The 23,177-nt window shown below is 35.2% G+C and overlaps 1 protein-coding gene across 1 annotated transcript in view; it reads right to left on the reverse strand.

Moving 5' to 3' along the window:
- The window catches only part of THEMIS (thymocyte selection associated), a 187,610-nt gene extending 165,178 nt beyond the window's left edge, over positions 1 to 22,432 (reverse strand). The window contains exon 1 of the mRNA XM_034990585.1: positions 21,761 to 22,432. Within this exon, the coding sequence (XP_034846476.1) occupies positions 21,761 to 21,851 (91 nt within the window). The 5' untranslated portion in view covers positions 21,852 to 22,432. The remainder of the gene's footprint in view (positions 1 to 21,760) is intronic.
- Between the last annotated feature and the right edge of the window lie 745 nt (positions 22,433 to 23,177).

The raw sequence follows: 23,177 nt of genomic DNA on the forward strand, positions 1-23,177 counted from the left end.
ACTAGAAATGTAGAAAATTACTTTTTAAAAAAACAGACACATTATTCGGGGGCAGGGTGTAGGGGAAAAAAAAGAAAATGGATCCTTAGGGCTGTTAGGGAAGGAGGGTGAGTAAGCTGCTCCAGTCCGCAGTAGCGGCTCTGCTTGCTGACCTCGGGAGGCCCGGGAGGCAGGAGCGGGGCGGCCCAGGCGGGGGCCCCCATCCGTATCACGGCCGCCGCACAGCCTACGGCTGGTATTTCAGGAGCTGGAGCTTGCCCCGCTCGGTGCTCCGTTTCCGACCTGACGTTTTCTCGCTGAGCTGATCTTCCAGGATTTACAATCTGCCCTCCCCAGAGGCCGGTCCTGTTTCAGATTTTCCCCACGGGGCCACTGTGGTACACCTGCATTAACCCTCCTCAGGAGGCCTTAATCTATGACTCCTGATCCCACTCCTGCCCCAACTCCTGGCCGGGTTTAATCCAATCACTAGGGTCACAGCACCTGGTTCTCCTGATTTTTTAAAGAACGCAATGGCTGTATAGTTGATCTGGAATATATATATTGGATACATTTACAGATGCTCTTTGACAGTAATGTACCTTGAGTACCCGTTATGTATTGTAGTAAAACATGAGGTGGGGGCTGGGGGTGCGTATAAAATAAAACCCAGGGCCATCAAGTTTTTCATTCAAAGAAAGGACAAATAATTAAGAGAATAATCATGGATATGACATCTAATATATATATTATACAATACAGTACTTTACTGTCAAAGAGCATCTATAAATATATCCAATCTCATTCGACTAACGTACAAAGGGGAATGGAAGGAAGAGAGAATGGGAAGAATAAGGGTGGGTCAGAAACAGGCTGACCCCAAGACAAGTTCAAATTTCCATTATTTGCAAGAATCTATAAATTCTTTTAACATGCTAAATCGTTGCAGATTTTTTTAACTTCTGTAATAAATATATATACTATATTTAAATAGAAATATGTTTAAATTACTATGCTATTAATGTTCAAAAGCAGACTGGTTTCTGACAATGAACAGTTAATTCAAAACTCACATAATTTCATTTCAGTTCTGGAAAAAATTGTTGATGTATGTTTTAAGCTTTTCCTGATGTCAATTGAGAAGTAAAAAAAAAAAAGTACTTGATTTTGTGGTTAGACTTCACACATTGTATATGGGTCAGGTGTTCTTTTCCTAACTGACACAAATGCTGAATCACTAAAACCAACACTTCTAACCAAGAGTAAAACTCTTTAAATCTAATTACTGTTTATAAGAATCAGAACACTGGATAGCCAATTTCATTACACAGATTGGTAGAAAATTTGCTCCATTTCCAATAAGTTAGTTTTCTTTAAAATAACAAAATCTTGCTAAATAATGACTTCATTACCATTAAAAAGCATTATTTCATGAAAAAAAGGTATGTTTCCCATTTAAGTAAATTTCATCTCATGGATTTTGCTAAAATATTAGTTTTAAAAAAGTGCAGTGATTCCAAATATTTATTAGGAGTAAACAAAGTAGAGGTCCCAATTAAAACAAAGTTTTTAAATTCAAGAATTTGGATACTGCATCAAAGACATTTCTAAAAATAATTTTTCAGGTGTTTTTTACACATTACTTGAAGTTATTTTCTCTTCCATTCTCAATACTTACTTACTAGTCATTTAGCAGTGCCTAAAAAAAATTAATTGGTATCATAATATACAAATACAAACTACCACACTTAAGGCAAAAGTTTGATATTCTTTTCCTTTTGTAAATCTTGTTCAATGTGAAATAATTGACCAGTAACTTGTACCTATTAAAATGAATTTAGATAATTAATATCCCAAACCAAAATGCCCACTTCACGGCATTTGAAAATCTAGCAGACAATACAATTTTTACTTAACTGATTTTTATATAAAGAAATGACTGATTTTTGCTCAGTCATTTCTTTATACTTACAAAATGAAGTAAGCATATGAATAACCTATATTTATATGATTATATGTAAAACATATGCCAGCATTCTATTTTTTAACTTTGGATTGCATAGTCAAGGTCGGTACTTAACAATAAATAGGTTAGAAATGTTTAAGTGTGAACACTCCACTACAGATGTGAATAATTACTCCACTGTACAAAAATGTCCACGCCTTGGAACATCTCCACTTAAGTAAACAACACAAAAAATTTTCTGGCACTTATTTTGCTCTACAGCTTTTGTATACAATACAACTGAAATTACTCTTTTCTGAGCTGCTTTTGTTTGTTGCTCATGTACTTATTTTAGGACCTTTTCCTAAAATAAGGCCTGTTTGAGCTAAATCTTAGGGGAAAAGTATTCCATTCAAGCATAAAAACAAAAAAGCACTGAACTTTTAAAATTCTTTTACATTTTTAAACTTCAAATATTTTGATTCTTATTTTTGTAAACGTTAATACTTAATTTACACTGAAAGGGTAACTTCTCATTGATCCACAGTGTATGGCCTGAAGGCATTCTAGGGACCAAATTATACAGGAACTTAAGTGTCAAGTCTGAGATAACAAAACATGGTTCCAAAGTTTTCATAGAAAAAAAATTCAACATAATTTCAAACAATATTATGCCCTAAAAAAATGTAGCTACAAATGTAATTTTTGTGTATTATCAAATATAATTTCAATATATATGTTTAAATGAAACTGAATAAAGTTTTCTGAATTCTATTCTGATAGTCATTTTAGTGTCCAACCATATGCCACTGGCAGAAACAGAGCAAATTTCTATTTATTTAATAAACCATTATCAATTTTAAATTTGGAGATATAACAAGCTTTACTTCATTTTAAAGCTCAGATAATAGGGGCGCCTGGGTGGCTCAGTTGGTTAAGCATTTTCCTTCAGCTCAAGTCAGGATCCCAGGGCTCTCTGCCCAGTGGGGCGTCTGCTTCTCCCTTTCCTCCCCACTGTCTGTCTCTCTCAAATAAATAATATCTTAAAAAAAAAAGCTCAGATATAAAGTTTTCAGTTTTCAGTATCTGTGAACTTAGGCTGTCCTAAATCTCAAAGCAGTTTCATAACTGTGAAGCTCAACAGAAAGTGTTACAAACATGCATTTAGAAATGCAATTCTTGTCTTTAATAAATAATTATAAATATACTGGGGCGCCTGGGTGGCTCAGATGGTTAAGTGTCGACTCTTGGTTTCAGCTCAGGTCATGGTCTTGGGGTCGTGAGATCATGAGATAGAGCCCCATATCGGGCTCCTGGTCAGCGGGGAGTTTGCTTGAGATTCTTTCACTCTCCCTTTCGCCCAGCCCCTCCCCATGCTCTCACGTGCACATGCTCTCTCTCTCTAAAATAAATAAATAAAATAAATAAATAAATCTTTTCAATATATATAAATAAACATATAAGTAAGTATACGTTCATGTAGATAAATACTGGTATTGTTTTCACTTTGCTAAAATTCTTTTTAAAAAATGTAGCAGACCATATTTCATTAGATTTTTACATAATTTCATTCCTCATAAGTCCACATGAACCACTATCAATGTTGTGAATACATATTAAAAAGAGAAAAAAAGGTTTTTCTTGTCTGAATACTTAAAGCCCATGAAATATGAATAAATGCAAGTTGAAGGCAATGCTATAATTTTCAAATTTGCCTTGATTTTACTACCATGTCCTTAGCTGAGTAAGCCTGAAGAAAATTAGGTTCAATTAGCCATAAAATAATTATGTTGGCATTAAAACAGGTGTAATTTTCTGCCATACGAACTCTCATATATGCATCAAATCCAGAAAAGTCATGTTCATATAATGCACAATTCACTAAGTATCATTATTCAGTGTACTTACTCAACCATTTTTAGAGTTAATTATTTAATGTCATACTTATCAAATTACAATCACAGTCATTAATCAATAATAAGTTATTAAAAACACGAATGGTCTGTAATGATAGGATTCACTACAAAATTTCAGAAACTCTTCAGGTGGTGGGCAGAGCAAGAAAAAACTCTAAGTTTTATCCTTGGGCCAGAGGTAGGTGATACGGCAAATAAGTGGTCTTGAAAATGGAAATAATAGTAATAATCTCACAAGATACCTCCAAGGATTAAATGTTTTTATAAATATGAATTAAATAATTTAAATAGGATTATACATGTACATTTATACATATGAACACTAAATTTGTGTATAGATGAGCATATATAAAGTTTCATTTACTTATTTATTTATTTATTTGACAGAGACACAGCGAGAGAGGGAACACAAGCAGGGGGAGTGGGAGAGGGAGAAGCAGGTCTCCCGCCGAGCAGGGAGCCCTATGTGGAGCTTGATCCCAGAACCCTGGGATCATGACCTGAGCTGAAGGCAGACGCTTAACAACTGAGCCACCGAGGCACCCCTAGTTTCATTTATTTATATATGTTGTGTTAGATATATTTAGATATATTTATGTACAGACATACACACATATAAAATATATTTATATATGGTTACACACCCAAATCTATATACAAAGGGCATAGCACACTGCCTGGCCCATAAGTTTTCAGTATATAGGGCTACAATTATAATTAATAACCTACCATAAACCATGTGCTGAAAGCAAACACTCATCCCTGCCATTCTCTTAATCTAGTACTCTATGTCATTTATTTTCATCAATGAACTACCTTACTTTTTCCAGCCTCTCCACCAACAAACAGGATTTGAGGGTTTTGGGGAATTTTTGTTATTGTTTGGCTTGACAGGCTCCTTCTCTGTCCATACCTCCTTGGTGTTCATTGAGACCCACATATTTCTTTGGACCTGACATATGGACTATAGGACAATCCCTGAAAAAACAAGTCTTCTTTCATCCACTTAAAATTTGTAATTATAAACCTGACAAGTCTACTACTCCTTTTAAGTCAGACATACTTTTTATGGTCAAATGTTCATTTGCACCTGAATCTTCTGTAAGAGCTTTAAACTCATTGGACTATAACTGAATCATGCCTCCATCTCCAAAACCACTGCTGCTCTTGTAATAATTCTTTAAAGTAATATTTTTTAATCATCTACCACATTTACTTAGTCCAGGAGCCTCAGGTGTGTCATCAACTCCTCCTTCTTGCTCACTGCTTCTCATATATTTTCAAGTTCAGAAGATTCTACCCAAAAAGACCATGGATTCTATCTAGTCCCTATATCTATATCTGCTTTTAACTTTCGGTGTTTGTCTCACATCTAGACAAACTAGCATGGATGTGAGATTTTCATTGCCTTTCTGATTTTTTTGTAATCAGAAAAACACACTATAAAGTAACATCTTTTTTATAGCTTCCTATTGATTACAGAATAAATTCAATACCCTTATTACAGTTCAGAAGCCATTCAAAATATGTCCAAAAATTACCTGATTACTTACTATTCCCTGAACTGTTCTTGGACCGTATCTTGAATATTCAAACCTGTATAACATTCTAAGCACTTTTCTCTCATTCTGAGAACTTACTTATCTGTTCATCTTTCGTATAGGCTGCAGGGCCCAGCAAAAAATACCACCACCTCTTGTCAAGCTTTCTCTGACTTCTTGGGTGGTAAGTTGTATTCTCCCCACTGTTCTCAAAACAGTTCTTGTCTAGTAGAGCAACTTTTGCATTGTAAAATGCAAAATACTGATGAAAATACTTATTTTAAAAAAATCAATCTCCTTTTACTGACCTATGGAGTTCTTAAGGACAAAAACCATACTTTAGTCATTTATAGAAGGAAGAGAGGAAGAAAGTACAGAAGGAAGAAATGAAGGGAGATAGATATGTAATCTTAAGAAATAATTTCCATGATTTCAACACATTTTGGAGGGAGAAGGAAATATAATATTTAATACATTCAAAATATGGTACTTAATTTTTTACCTCCCAAAAGGGGAGAAACATCTTCACAGTACTTAAAATTTGCTATAAGAAACACTTTGATCATTATATTCATGGACTCACTGAAGCAAAACTACGCTCTGACTTCTGCAAATATGTGGTTTCATCAGCATTGTCCTTCTTGATAAAAAGTGAAAAAAAATGAGTGATGGTGTCTAAATTCATTGTGAAGAGAATTCTAGCATTGTTTTAGTTGTTTTTGCTAATTTAGATTGGTTTCTCCGTGTTCCCAATTCTTTTTTTTTTTTTTTAAGATTTTATTTATTTATTTGACAGAGAGAGAGAGCACAAGACGGGGGAGCAACAGGGAAAGGGAGAAGCGGGGCTCGATCCCAGGACCTGAGATGATGACCTGAGCCAAAGGCAGCCGCTTAACCAACTGAGCCACCCAGGCACCCCTCTATGTTCCCAATTCTTTCAAGAGTAAATTGCGATGTCCAAAAGGCCCTTACATGGTTCTCCACAATTTCTCCTCTGATATAATTTCTGATTACTCTCCCCTTCCTTCCAGTCTCACTGGTTTCTCACTTTTTCTGAAATATGCCAATACATCCCTGCTGAAGATGTTCCCTCAGCTTGTAGGGTCATTCACCCAGATATCTGTTTAAATAACTCCCTCACTTCTCTCAACTACAGAGAGCCTTTCTACCTGAGTTGTTCCTGTGGAGAAATTTGGTTAGTTCCTCCATTACTTGAATTTAAGTCTTGAGAAAATTCTGGCTAACTCAACGGATTTTAGATGTAAAGATAAGAGATAAACCTCTTATAAAAGAAAGCTATGCAGTAAAGGATTGAAATGCTCAAACCCTGCACATTCCAAAGAAAGGACTAGCCCTCTGACAGGCTTCTAAGAGATAAAATCTAAGTCCTCGGAATATCCTGCCAGAAAACAGTATTTCTGTATATCTGGGGTCTTGGACTACACCAGATAGTGTCTGATAACAACGTGATTTATGGTGACTGCCTGTTTTTATTCACATGGGTCCTGGATGACACTATCACTTGACCTCTGGAAAGGCTGGAGGCTCAGGAGCTAGGGTCTGTTATACAAATACTCCATGCCTATGTGACTGCTCCAATAAAAACCCTGGATATGAAGGCACAGATGAACTTCCCTAAATTGGAAATACTTTGTGTTGTGACACATTAGTGCTAAGACAATTAAGCGTTCTCCATATATCTCCACTAGGAGAGGACAACTGGCAGCTTGTGCCTGTTTTCTCATGAACTCTGCCCTATATTATGCTTTTTTCCTTTGCTGACTTTAATCTGTATCCCTTTCCTGCAATATACCATAACTCTGAGTGTAACAGCTTTACTGAGTTCTGTATTTCTAAAAAAATCATCAAAACTGGAAGTCATCTGGGGAGCTCCCCCAACACAAAGCATAGGAAGAAACTTTTGTGATCTTGGGTTAATAACATGAGAATAAAAGCATGAGCCCTAAAGAAAAAAAAATTGATAAATTAGACTTCATCAAAATTTAAAATTTTTTTTGTTTCAAAAGATAACATTAAGAAAATGAGAAGAAAAGCCACAGAAGGGAAGAAAATATTTGCAATTGTATATCCAGAATACATAAATAATTTTTATACACATTTTTATATAAAAAATAATTTTTTTTTATTTATTTGAGACAGAGAGAACGAGAGAGAGCACATGAGAGGGGGGAGGGTCAGAGGCAGAAGCAGGCTCCCTGCCGAGCAGGGAGCCCGATGCGGGACTCGATCCAGGGACTCCAGGATCATGACCTGAGCCGAAGGCAGTCGCTTAACCAACTGAGCCACCCAGGCGCCCTATATAAAAAATAATTTTGTATACAGAAATAACTCAATAACAAGAAGACAAACAATTAAAGATGGGCAAACAATTTGAAGAGATATTTCATTTAAAAAGCACAACTTGCTATTAAGCACAGGAAAAAGATGTTCAACACCATTTGTCATAAGAAAATTCAAATTAAAACTACAATGAGATACTATTGAGCAAAACATAAAAGATAGACAATACCAAGTTTTGGTAAGATTTTGGAGAAACTGAAATCCTAATATATTATAAATGGAAATGTAAAATGATACATTATTTATAGTATCTCCAAAAGGGAATAATACAAGTGTCCTTTAACTGGATGTTGGATAAACAAAGGTGGTATATCCATACAATAAAACACTATTTAGCAGTAACAAGGAACAAAATACCTATACATGCTACAACATGGATGAGCCTCAAAAACATTATGCTAAGAAAAAAGAGCTAGAGGCAAAAAACTATATATTTTATATGAAATGTCAAGGAAAAGCAAATTTATAGACAAAAAGCAGATCAGTGGTTGCCTGGGACTGGAAATGTAAGTGACCATTATTGGCAAAGAGTCCAGGAAACTTCTTTGAGGAGACGGAAGTGGTTTACAATCAGTGGCGGTTGCACAACTCTATAAATTTTACTGAAAATAATTTAATTGTACACTTACAGTGGGTGAATTTTATAGTTTAGAAAATTCTACCTCAATTAAACTGTAAGAAAAATCTTGTAGGACAAAACAGAAAAATAAACAACAAATAATTTACATAGTATGTAAGAAAGAGAGAGGTGTTTTGCTACAAACAAAATGAAGAACATAATAAGGATAGGGAATACAGGGAAGGAAGGTGGAAAATTTGCAGTATCAAATAGAGTGGTCAGGGTAAGCCTCATAGATAAAGGATTTAGCCAAGATGACATCTCGGTAGAAGAGCTTGCCAGGCCTAGAGAAGAGCAGGAGCAAAGCTTTAAGTCAGGGGCACATCCCCAAGTTTGAGGAACAGTGAAGAGGCGGGCATGGCTAGAAGACTGGTAAACAAGGAATTCATATAATTAATGGGAGCCAGGAGAAAAAAATATAGGGCCTTATTACCCGTTGTAAAGTTTTTATTTTAAAACAAGTGGAGAGCCGCTGGAGGCTTTTTAACAGGAGTGGCATAATCAGATGTACAATTTCAAAGTGTGACTCTGGATGCTATGTTGAGAATAAATTTTAGGTATGAACGAGTAGAAGCAGGAAGACCAATTCAGTGTATATTTTGATAATCCTGGCAATAAATTATGGTGGCTTGAACCAAGAAGCTTGTGGGGGAAAAAACTGAACATGGGGAAAGGAATTTTGGCATCAATTTTTCTCTTTTGAAAAGTTAACTCAGAGGGGCGCCTGGGTGGCTCAGTCATTAAGCGTCTGCCTTCGGCTCAGGTCATGATCCCAGGGTCCTGGAATCGAGCCCCGCATCGGGCTCCCTGCTCCGCGGGAAGCCTGCTTCTCCCTCTCCCATTCCCCCTGCTTGTGTTCCCTCTCGGGCTGTCTCTCTCTGTCAAATAAATAAATAAAATCTTTTAAAAAAAAAGTTAACTCAGAATTTCATAAAAGTTAGAAGAGAATACATCAAAAATTTAATAGCATTTCTCTGTTTGATGAAGTTATTGATTTTTGTGTTTCTGCATTTTCCAATTTGCCAGTCATGTGCATGCACTATTTCTATAAAGCAGAAAAAGAAACTGTCTCAATATCCAGTTCACTGAACATGATCATAATTCAAACAAACTTTCTTTTTTGCCAAATTTTTAAGTCAAAATGGTTACATACATGAAGCAAATAGTGATAAACGGTAATGTTAGCAAAATGGAGAGTAGTTAAAGAAGCAACAGATAATGTTTCCTGACCACAGAGTGGTGGACTCACTTTCTCATGAACATGCAGCAGCACTATTACCAAGTAACTTTCCTGGCATTACAGGACTCTCTCCAGTGTATGTCCGATATCTAATTTTTTTAATTGATAATAAGTACAGTTCTAATCATAATAAATATAACCTTTATCAATCAGGAAAGCTAAGTTTATGCTCATATAACAAATAATCTCAAAGTCTTAGAGATTGAAACAATAAAAGTATATTTCTTATTCCACTACACGTCCACGACAGGTGGATGAGGGCAAGCTATCTAATAATTGTAGTCATTCAGGGACCCAAAATGTCAAAGGCTCCACTTTGACATGGTCTACCACAATGAAATATGTAAAATTATGAACTCGTTCGTAAAGCATCTCCTTCCAATGATACACATTACTTCTGCTCTCATTCCATTGGCCAATGCAAGGCCTATGGCAATCCTATAATGTACTCCAAAGGGGAAACTGGAATAAATGAACACCAATTTTTTATTCTTTAATAAAAAGAATATAAATGGTGATAAACTATTCCATTGGTGATAAACTATTCTTTCAAAGAACTGAACATGATAGGATGACACAAGTCAGGTAATCTATAATTATAATTATTCATGAACTAGCTTATCCAGTGCTCTTTAATCTGGGATTTGTGATGGCAATTATGTTATCTCCTAACACAGATCTCTAAAGTAGGCTACATACTCCACAGAGCATTAAAGATGTGTGGTAAGAGAAGAAAATATGAGCTTCAATTCATGTTCATTTCTACATAAAACAAGTAAGAAAATTAAGCTATACTGTAGTTAATATAACTGTTTTCTAATATTTAACTTTATTTTTTTTTAAGTTTTATTTATTTAAGTAGTCTCTACACCCGATGTGGGGCTCGAACTCACAAACCTGAGATCAAGAGCTGTATGCTTTTCTGACTGAGCCAGGCAGACACCCCTCTAATATTTAATTTTAAACTTTACTAATATTTTCTACTAAAAAAATCCTAGTTTATTCCTACATCAAATGGGCACATGACACATACAAGCTACATTATACTAAGTAAGATTGGGAATTCCAAAAAATGAGCATTAAAAGAACTGTCCTAATCAAAAAAAAGGAATCTTTGTGTACTGCTGTTGGGAAAGCAAACTGGCACAGCCACTGTGGAAAACAGTATGGAAGTTCCTCAAAATGTTAAAAATATAACTACCCTATGATCCAGTAATTGCACTGCTGGGTGCACCTGTACCCAAAGAATACAAAAACACTAATTCAAACAGTTATATATGCACCCCTATGTTTATGGCAGCATTATTTACAACAACCAAGATATGGAAGCAGCCCAAGTGTCCATCAACAGGTGAATATGGTATAAAGAAGATGTGGTATATGTACAATGGAATACTATTCAGATTTCAAGGATGAAATCTTGCCATTTGCAACAACATGGATGGATCTAGACAGTAAAATAAGTCAGTCAGAGAAAGACAAATACCATATGATTTCACTCATATGTGCAATCTAAGAAACAAAACAAAACGAACAAAGGGGGGAAAAGAGAGAGAGACAAACCCAAAAGCAGACTCTTAACTCTAGAGAACAAACTGATGGTTATCAGATAGGAGGTGGGTGGAGGGATGGGTGAAATAGGTGATGGGGTTTAAGAGTACACTTATCTTGATGGGCCCTGAGTAATATATGAAACTGCTGAATCATTATATTGTACACCTGAAACTAATATAACATTGTATGTTAACTACACTGGAACTAAAATTAAAAAACGTAATTGTCCTAATCATTCGTTTACTTACAATACTTCCATATAATGGATTTTATATGCATCAAGTTAAGTTGATTTAAGAATTGTTATATAATTTTAACTATACTAACTCTCACAAAATAGACAATAACTTTGCAAGATGCTCACAAAGACACTTGAGAATTGAAGACTGCAGAGCCTATCAAGAAGAAAATGGCCCAGTGACACATCTATTCCTAGTACAAACTTGTCATCAGCTGCATACAATTGCTATCTAAAGAAACTGCCAAAATCAGATTAATAAGATCATTTCACATGTAGATTGATAGCCACCAACACTAATGAAAATCTGCTCTAAGTATATATTATATATAGTACATACTGTTAACTTTTTTTTTAAAATTTATTTGACACAGAGAAAGAGACAGCGAGAGAGGGAACACAAGTGGGGGGAGTAGGAGAGGTAGAAGCAGGCTTCCCGCGGAGCAGGGAGCCCGATGTGGGGCTCGATCCCAGGACCCTGGGATCATGACCTGAGCCGAAGGCAGATGCTTAACCAACTGAGCCACCCAGGTGCCCCAACATACTGTTAATTTTATCTTTATTCTCTTAAAATTTTATTACTGTGTATGTTTTAGAATGACCATAAATATCAATAAAGAAATACATATAATAAGGGTACATGCTCATTTTTTTTAAGCTTCATTAGCTTGTGATCAATAAAGTCCTGATCAATGAAGTCACAGATGGGGCATTCCAGCCATGAGCTCACTCTGTGGCCAAAACTGGCTTTTCAATTGTCTACTTGAAATTTCTACTTGGATAAATAACAGATATTTACATGTTACATGACCAATACAGAACTTCTGCATTCTCCACTGAAGCTCTCTTCCCCTGGTCTCCACAACCACTCTGTCGAATGCACAAACATCTATCTTCTCTTATGACGTTCTTCTGTTATGTTCGAGGTAACAGGAATATTTTTCTCTTCCTCAGACTAAGCTCTTTTTGGTCTCCAGATGTTTATACTAGCTTTTCACTCTGTCTGGAACACTCATCTCCTAGATCTTTTCTTGGCTAATTGCTTCTCAACACTCAGGCCTATGCTCCTAAATCAGTTCTTTAGAGTGGCCTTTCCTGATCACCTTATGTTACAGGTCCCCACCGGCTTCCCCACCCAGCAGATTATGTATAGCTAGAGCCTTCAAGGCCTGTAAAATCTGTGTCTCCTCACGTCCTCAGCCTCATCTCACACCATCCTCCTCCCCTCAGTTGCTCTGCTTCTTTCTCACTGGCTTCCTCTGAGTTGCCCAATTAGATGAAGAAAGCCATTATGTGGTTTGCTCTTGCACTGTCCTCTGCGGGAATGTTCTTCCAGATATGCACAAGGGCTTATTTCTTCAGTTTATTCTGGTCCCTACTCAAATTTCATCTCAGAGATACCTGCCTTAATCATCCTATCAAAAACTCATCCCTTCTGTCTGCCTCCGTTTACTTTCTACCTACTTAGTTTTTCGATCATTTGTTTGTCATTTGTCCTATTCATTGAACTATAGGCTCCAATAGGATAGGGGCTTTGTGTTTTTCCCCTACTGTAATTCTAGCTTGTTGAACAATGCCTGATCAATATTATTATAATTTATATACGCTATTCCATGCTGAGGCTCACTTGATGCTTCTCTGTAAAACATGCTGCTATGATCATTGTAGTAGAATCATTATTCTTGCTTTTTGTAATTATATTTTAAGTTAATTTCTAGAGGTCAGATGTTTAAACACATTATATGTTGACACATATTGCTCAATTGACTCCTAGAAAGTCTGTAATGGTTTACATACCCACTGATCATGCCTCCTCTCATTTCTGTACATTCTTGCCTACAAGTTTTGTGAATCTTTTTAATATCTGTGATCTAAGAGGTGATTAAGAATGATTTATTATTTATTTGCATTTTATGGTTAATAAATTTGAAAAAATTTTATGATTTCTGGCATGTGAATTGCCTTTTACATATTTTCCCATTTTAAAATTTTTATTCATTTTTGTTTATTGTTATTTAATGATTTTTATACACATTTATGTATTTTTTATTAAGGAATTTTTCTATTTCAAAAGTTCAATTTTTCATTTTTTAAAATCCCTAGTTCTTTTATGGTTTCTCTGGGTTTTTTTTTTAATGTTTTAACTTTTAAGGTTTTTTCTCCATATTTAATTTATGTTGGTACATGTAACAGCAGTAGAATTCAAATTAGTTTTATTTTACTTTTTAGAAACTGCTGATCAGTTTTCCTCATTCTATACCAACATGATGGTAATCATAATAATAGTTAAGATTTCCTGTAAGGTTTCTATGGGCCAGTCATTTTGCTAAATATTTTACATAAAATAGCTTAATTAATCTTCATATCAATCTTCAGGGTTATGATGAAGCCTATTTTTCTTGAGAGAGGGACAAAGCAAATGTCGAAACATTATAAGTTGACTGTGAAATCATCTTTTATTTGTGATAGCCAGCAGGCAGAGTCTTGAATTTTTAACCCAGTTTTATGCTTCACATCAATAGGGTAATTTAATATGAGCCACATGTTATTAGAGTATTATCCTGCCTATTATTACTGTGGTTAAGTTGGGAGCATTCAAACCACTACCACAGAACTTCATGTCAGCCTTTCTCAAGTTCCCTCAAACCTCCCTGCCCCTAAAATCTCCTGTCATGGAGTCATAACCACAGGATGGGCAAAACCGGGTTCCACTTTCTATACTATTAGAAGAAGCAAAAAGAAGATAAAGAATATGTTTCCCTGCACTAAAAACAAGAGACCCCAAAATGTTGAAAGTAGATGCTTAGAAAAAGATATTCCAAAAGAAAACTGGAGAAGTAATATTATTACCTAACAAAATAGAACTTAATAAAAAAATCATATAGGAAAAAGGATGATAGAAATAGAGTAAGAAGATAAAACCCTCATTAACATAAGCACATGCAACAACTCAACCTCAAAAATAAAAGACAGAAATGAGGAATGAACTAGATAAATGAATTGTTGAAGGATTTCTTTTATATAATCCTTTCAGAAAATGACAGATAAAGCAGATGAAAAATATGCAGTGAGAGCGAGATCCAAACAAAATAATTAAAAACTCAAGCTACTTGGTATATACAGAGAAATGTTATACCAAAAAACAAAACATATGCTTTCTTTGAGCACATGTGAAATACTTCCAAAATAGGATATGCTTCATACCATAAAGTAATGGAAGCCTTAATCAATTTCAAAGAAACAATATAATACAGACTATTGTTTTCTAACAACACACAACAAAATTAACTAAAATCAAAAGAAAAGCTAAGAATAGCTAAATAGCTACAGAAATCCCATATTAACAATGAAATATTATGCAGCCATCAAAAAAACGAAATCTTGCCATTTGCGACAACATGGATAGAACTAGAGGGTATTATGCTAAGCGAAGTAAGTCAATCAGAGAAAGACAAGTATCATATGATGTCACTGATATGAGGAATTCTTAATCTCAGGAAACAAACTGAGGGTTGCTAGAGTGGTGGGGAGTGGGTGGGATGGGGTGGCTGGATGATAGACATTGGGGACAGTATGTGCTATGGTGAGTGCTAATTAAGTGGGGGAATTGGAGGGGGAGATGAACCATGAGAGACTATGGACTCTGAGAAACAAACTGAGGGTTTTAGAGGGGAGAGGGGTGGGGGGATGGGCTAGCCCGGTGATGGGTATTAAGGAGGGCACGTACTGCATGGAGCACTGGGTATTACATGCAAACAATGATACATGGAACACTACATAAAAAAATTAATTAATTAATTTTAAAAAAAGAAATCCCATATTATCAGTAAATAAATAAAATAGTCATTGGATTAAAAGGAATAAACTGTGAACTGTGTAACAGAGAAAATATTACCTGACAAAATTCACAAGAAACAGTGAAAGAAATACTTAGAGGAAAAATTACAGTTTTACACTATAATCAAGAGAATCAAAAAATGTCTTTAAAATGACTACTGATTCAACCTAGGATACTAGAGAACAAGCAAGGGAGCAAAAAGAGAAACAAAAGAAAGAAAATAATGAAAATCAAGTCTGAAATCAATGAAAGAAGCAAAAGAAGAGGGCATAATAACAAAACCAAATTCAGATTGTCTTCCAAAAAATTCTGTGGTTGGTCAATAGTTCTTATAGGAGAATTCTAACAAATTTTAAGGAAAAATTCAAAAGCTTTTTTTTTTTAATTATCCAGAAAACAGAAAACAACAAAAATCTCTATAGCTAATTTTAGGAAGCTAGCATTGCCTTGAACTGAAAACATGAATTTACTGGCTCATTTCAAATATGATTAAATGCAAAAATCCTAAATATCTGACTTCTACAATTGTATTTTGAAAATGTATATGTAATATGAAAGGATTCTTCAACTCAAAAATTCTTTTTTTTAAGATTTTATTTATTTGTCAGAGAAAGAAAGAGAATGAGTGGGGGGGAGGGGCAAAGGGAGAAAAAGGCTCCCTGCTGAGCTAGGAGCCCCATGCAGAACTCCATCCCAGGACCCTGGGATCATGACCTGAGTGGAAGGCAGATGCTTAACCAACTGATTCACCCAGGCATCCCAAAAATCCTTTTTTTTTTTTAAGATTCATTTTATTTATTTTTTTAGATTTATTTATTTGACAGAGAGAGAGCACGTGCATAAGCAGGCAGAGCAGCAGACAGAGAGAGAGGGAGAAGCAGGCTCCCCGCTGAGCATGAAGCCCAATGCAGGACTTGAGCCTAGGACCCTGAAATCATGTTCTGAGCCAAAGGCAGATGCTTAACTCACTGCACCACCCAGGTGCCCCAGATTTATTTTATTTTTTAGAGAGAGAGACACCGTGTGCACATGAGTGGGCATGCAAGTGGGAGGGGGGCAGAGAGAGAATCTTCAAGCCGACTCCCTGCTGAGCGAGGAGCCCCATGCAGGGCTAGATTTCAGGACTCTGAGCTCATGACCTGAGTGGAAATCAAGAGTCAGACATTTAACTGACTGAGCCACCCAAGTGCCCCTCAACTCAAAAATTCTTTAAAGGTAATGTACATTAATAGACTAAAGGAACCAAAGTACATTATTATCTTAATCAGTGAAGAAAAAATATTGAGTTCAATATCTATTATGAAAACACCTAGAGAGCAAGGAATAGATAAAAACTTCCTTAATTTAGTGAAGGTTAAATACCAATTTTAGAATATTACGCTTAAAGAAAGAATTTTTAATGTATTTCCTTTATGATTAGGAATTAGACAAGGATTTCCATTATTGCTTCTATAGTACTGGAGGCCCTGGACTACACTATAAAGGTAAGTAAGGGGGAAAAAAAGTTTGTAAAACATAGTAGGAAAGAGATGTATCTCTTGATACTTTCTTTTTTTTTTTTTTAAAGATTTTATTTATTTATTTGACAGAGAGAGAGCACAAGTAGGCAGAGCGGCAGGCAGAGGGAGAGGGAGAAGCAGGCTTCCCGCTAAGCAGGGAGCCCGATGCGGGGCTCGATCCCAGGACCCTGGGATAATGACCTGAGCTGAAGGCAGACGCTTAACGACTGAGCCACCCAGGCGCCCCATCTCTTGATACTTTCTAATGATATCTCTATCTATTGGGTTTTAGGAAAACCAATGAAATAAAAACGATAAACTATTAGAATTAATAAGAGAGTTCATCGGTAATATTGATAATTTACTTGATTCCTCTATGTTGATGATAGATAGTCAATGAGAAAACAAGAAATATGATTATCAGTCAATACAGCAATACATATATACATGTTTATGTGTGTGCATTCTAGGAACTAGTCTAGGAGACATTTTATTGGACTCTAATACATTATCTAGATGGGTTTTTTGTTTTTGTTTTAATGAGAGAGAAACTATGCTCGTAGATATGAAGACCTTACTATTTAAAAATCTGAAGTCATAATTAAAAGATCTCTGTATTAGAAATCCCAGCTCAGAATCACTTCATTTGGAAGTCTACTAAATATTTAAATGAGAAGAAACACTAAATTTGCATATTTTTAGAAGGCTAGAAAAAGACTATCCAAGAAATTCTATTAAGTTCAACAACATAACTCAGTACAAAAACATGGCTAAGACATTACAAGAAATAAAAATTGTAAGCTGATTTAATTCTCTAAAAGAGATACAAAAATCCTAAAAGAAAAAAAATTAGTAAACCAAATTTAGTGTTATATGACCAGATTGGTTTTATTCCACAGGGAAAAGGCTTATTCAACATTTTAAAAATCAATCAATATAAAAAACATATAATCATCACAAAAGTCATTGAAAGAATGTGTGTTAAATTAAACATATATTCATGATTTTTAAAAATTATCAGAAAACTAGAAACTTATTTAACTTAAAACAAACATACTTCAAGATGAATTACTGAAATCTCTCTGTGGTTGTAAATGAGACAGGGAGGGTTTTTTTTATCATTACTCCTATTCAGTATTATAGTAGAAGCACTAGTCAGTTCCTTAACTGAAGAAAAAAAATACAATAATTGGAAGGAAGAAATGAGATCCATCAATATTCATATAATACATAAATGTGTACATAACAAATCCAAAATAATCTAAGGGTATTATTTTTAGAATTCGAAACATAACAAAGATAAAATGAAAGTTTCAAAAGATATTATTTAAAATGGAATAAAAAAATCAAATTAAGAATAAAAGAAAGTACAAGAACTCCACAAAGAAAAGCTACAAAATGAGAAAAGATCTATATAACTAGGTAGCTATACCAGGTTTATGGGTCAGAAGACTTAATTTAAAATGATGCCAATTCTCTCTAATCCAAGGCATTGCTAAGCAAAATGCCAAGAAGACTTTTGTGAAAGTTGGTAAGTTAATTCTAAAATGTATATGAAAATTCAAACTGCCCAACTTGAAGGAGAATAATAAACTGGAAGAACTTACTCTACAGCATAATTCTCAAATTTGGCTGCATATTATAATCATCAGGGATATCTTTCAAAACCTGATGGTGATACCTTACTTCTTATATAATTAAATCCTTATCTTTGAGGAGAGATCCAGCATCGATATTTTTTATATTTTCCAGGTGTTTCATGTGCATCCAAGTTCGAGAACCAGAGCTTTTGCAGCATATTATCATATATAATATAAATTATGTATTGTTCCAAACCTGCATTAATTTACAGCATGAAATTAATGTAAGGATAGCAATTAGTTGAATGGGACAGAATAGAAGCTATGGAAAGAGACCCACACATGTATGGACACTGTTTATGACTCATGTAGCACAGTAAGGCAGTAGGAAAAAGGCAGTTTTTCAATCAAAGTCACTGCACCAATTGGCTCCATAAAAGAAAAAATAAACACTGATCTCAACCTCGAATCACATACAAAAAAATCAATTCTAGATCTAAAGGAGGGAGTAAACAATGGAATAGATGCTAAGACAATATCTTCATGAACTTAAGGTAAAGAAAATCTGACAACACACAAAAAGGAAAATAATTATAAATTGACTATACTAGTACTAAAATTAAAAACTTCCATTCATCAAAAGCTGCCATTTAAAAAATGAAGTATCAACCTATAGACTAAGAGAGGACATTTGCAACACAAGTAACTGACAAGAAGGTCAGGACCCCCTATATATATACATATATACATATGTGTGTGTGTGTATCAATAATAAGAAGTTGTAAAATCCAATAAAGAAATGAGCAAGAAACATGAATACTGTCTTCATAAAACAGCATTTCTGGGGGCGCCTGGCTCAGTAAGTGGAGCTGGCAACTCTTGATCTTGGATTTGTGAGTTTGAGCCCCACAGTGACTGTGGAGCTTACATAAAAATAAAATCCTTAAAAAAATAAAACAACATTTCCAAAAGGTCAATAAACATATGAAAAGGTGACCAATCTCATTAGTCACCAGGGAGATGCAAACTCAAACCATGAGCTACCATTATACTCTTACCAGAATAACTGCAATTATGAAGACTGATAACATCAAGTATTGCCAAAGATATGGATTAATTGGGACTCCCATACATACACTGCTGGTGGGAATGCAAATTAGTATAACTACTTTGAAAACTTGTTTTACATTATCTATCCAGGCTGAACATACACATACCATATGACATGGTAATTCCACTTATTTATATACCCAACTAAATGCACAGACATGTGAACACATATGTAGAGACATATGAACACACTTATACAAGAATGTTCATGACAACGTTACTGGTAACAGCTCCAAACTGGAAATAATCCAAATGCCCATTAGCAATAGAATGGATAAATAAATTGTGGTATAGTTAACCAAGACGATACTAAAATACACACTGAAATGAACAAGCTATACGGAACATCATGGATTGATTTTTATAAAGATGATATTGAACATATATGCCAACCAAAAAAGAATACATACTATAATTTTTCATTTATGTAAAGTTCATAAATGGACAAAAGTCAGGATAATTGTTACCTTTGGGGAAGATGGTAGATAATGAATGAGAAAGGGCACAAACAGGGGCTTTTAGAATATTTGCAATTTTCTATTTCTTGACTTGAGTGTTGGCTATATAAATGTGTTTACTTTGTGAAAACTCATCAAACTGAACATTCTTTTCTCTTAATTGAAGTATAACACAGTAGTAAAGTATTAAAGAATGAAGATGATCAGAACACATGGAGAGACAAGCTATCTTCTTTTGTAAGACTTAACATAAAAATGTCCATTTTCTCAAGTTAATCTATAAACTCAATACAATCTGATGCAAATCGTAGTAGGATTTCTTAAGTAACAAATTAATTTCTTCAAAAACATAATTAAAAGGCCTATGAAAGGCTAAGTCAACTTAGAAAAAAGGAGTAAAAACAAGGGACTGGTCTATACATGAAATATATTTTAACACTTAGCCTGGAACCACCGTTACACACATAGGGTGATTGGGGCACAACTGAAAAAACAGACCAGTGGAATAGAAGAAATATTTCAGAGACAGACTAATCCAGATGTGAGCACATAATATGATTTAAAGTAGCAACACAAACCAATTGGGAAAGGATGACTAGCTTAGTAAATGGTACTGGGAAATTAGGTTTATTATATGGAAAAATCTAAAATTGGATCTCTCTACACTGCATCACAAAGTGTTTTCCAAGTGGATTAAAAACTAAATGAGAAATATAAAACTGTAAAGTTGATATACAATAATAAAGAAAAATATCTTTGTAACTTCTTATGCAAAGCTTCAAAAGCACAAACCATGAGACAAAAAAAAAAATGATGTGGGGCTGGCTTAGGAACAAAGATACATTTCATAATATGGTATACGTGGAAAAATATAGTCTGATTCCATATAATCAATTTACAAATGAATTAAACAAAACCCTATGTTAAGCTGATGATGACAGCAGGTGAGTGTGTGTATGTGTATATGAACTAGATCTGACATTTGTCAATCTTTATTTCATAATATAATATCTAAAACATTATTTTGTCTATGAACGGGAAAGATTTGCCTACCAGCAGTTATTTAACTTAATTTCCCAGTAGTTCTTCTGGATCTAATTCTACCACTCCTGTGACCAGAAATATATATTTTCCTAGAAAATAACTCTTTGTCTTGTATGTATTCAAACTCACTCCTTAAAGATTTTAGGGTATATTTTGTAAGCTTTAACATTCTTTTACTGAATTAACATAGTAAGTCACCTCAAAACACACTAACTTATTACTCAAGAATCTTAGTTGAACTCTGACTTTTCAACACAGATTCTTAAAAATCATCTTGTGATTAGTAGATATTAATTCCTATACCTTCAAATAAGAATGTCATTATTTAAGGAATTAGAGGAGTTAGGCCACTACAGAATAAGTGAGAGAAATGTTGGCATAAACATTGCGAAGTGGTTAAGAGTTGGGTTAGTTTTTCTTCCTAAACACTGTGCTTTTAATAGTTGTTTTTGTTTAAAGAAAAAAAACCACTAAATTTTATTTTTTATATTCTAGAAACATAAACATGGATAGTAACTTTTCACTCCTGGAGTATATATAACCTACTTCAAAGAGAGAAACAATTCACCATTCATGTTGGACTGTTTGAAGGCCTACAAAAAACCTCAAAAAGCTTCACGCAATTCCTTCTCCCTACTTACACTGGAGTCCTATCTAGTTTCTTCTCTCTAGCACTCTTGGATTGTAACCATTTGTCAGTTAATTACTTTCCCCTCTTTTGTGATTACCTTTCCTTCAATGGGACTCATATTTTCTATTAAAATTTCCCCCTCCAATTCCCAAAAGTGCATACCTTATAAGCACTTTCTAGCCAGCCAAGAGATAGGAGGGTGCTTACCTTCAAAATAGATGCCTGACTGGACTTCTAGGACCCTGGGAAGGGTCCTGAGGTCAAGGGAGTGAATGAATTCTTCCAGCGACAATGCCATTACTCTGGCTTGGGTCTTCTGCAATCCAGGCACTTACAAAAGCTCCTGCCTTCTGGCTGTCACTTGTTTGCAGCTGTTGTCCCTGCTGATCATTCCTCCTTCAGGCAGGCGAGGATGTCGCACTAGAGTCCCACTAGGGTGGAGTAGCTCTATGTGGGGAGGAGTGTGGGGAGGGAAGGAGAAGGCAGGGGACAAAAGGTGTGACAGCTCTTTTTGTTCTCATTGTGGCTTCATTTCCTTCTGACACTGAAGCAGAACAGGATGGGGGGGCGGGTGAGCATGTCTGAACAGACAATGCCCCCAAAATATGAGAGTTGTTAAGCAGCTCACTGTCTGTTGCCAGTCCAGGTGTGCATCTACAACACTGGCAAGACTGTTTGGAGTTAGGGTTGCTTGTGGCTTTTTGAAACAGAAAAGAACAGGAATACAGGACTAGCGTCTAATCTTAAAAATGGCACCCTGTTAATTCTTTATGTCTTTAGCTCATTTCTAAAGTTTAGCTTTGTGTCTTATTTGCATACTCTCAGTGCTTTCATATTAAATTTGGCTACAAAAGTGCTCTGTGTCAGCTCTTTTGAGAAATCTGATACTCTGAAGAGAGAGGATTGAAACCACTTTTTATTCTTCCACATTAAAAATTTTGCTGAATCTTAAAGGAGGGCGGGGAAGTGGCACAATATGCAAAGTGATACAGTAAATTAATCCTATAAGTTAACATGAATTTTCTAATTACTACAGTATAGTGAAAGTATCTAAATCTGTTGTAAGGAAACTGGGTTTCCTGGGTTTAACTCTGCTTTTGATGTATAGGTGACTGCAGCCTTATCTTCTCTGTTCCTCATTTGGCTCAATTATTAAATGAAAAAAAAAAAAGTAGAAGGAGTCAGATGAATCAAACAATTTCTTCCCAGGCTAAAATTCTGCATTTCTGATTCTGTGGTCCAAATTTTAGGGAGAGGAAAATGCCCAAAGTCAAAGGAAGCAAGAGAAGCCTCATTGAAACAGATCTCAAAAATTTCCTCCCTCCCTATTCTTTGTATTTACCTGAAACAATGTTTTAGACCAGTATATACAACTCAAATTGATATTTTCTTTTTTTTTTAAGATTTAATTTACTTATTTGTCAGAGAGAGATTGAGAGCACAAGCAGGGGGAGCGTCAGGCAGAGGGAGAAGCAGGCTCCTCCCGGCTGAGCAAGGAGCCCCCATGAGGATCCCATGCGGATCCCAGGACCCTGGGATCATGACCTGAGCAGAAGGCAGATGCTTAACCAACTGAGCCACTCAGGCGTCCCTCAAGTTGATAGAAAATTTTCTAAGTCTCTTT

Source organism: Mirounga leonina, unplaced genomic scaffold (genome assembly GCF_011800145.1).
Source record: "Mirounga leonina isolate KUSES-001 unplaced genomic scaffold, KU_Mleo_1.0 Mir_53, whole genome shotgun sequence".
Classification (NCBI taxonomy): Eukaryota; Metazoa; Chordata; class Mammalia; order Carnivora; family Phocidae; genus Mirounga; species Mirounga leonina.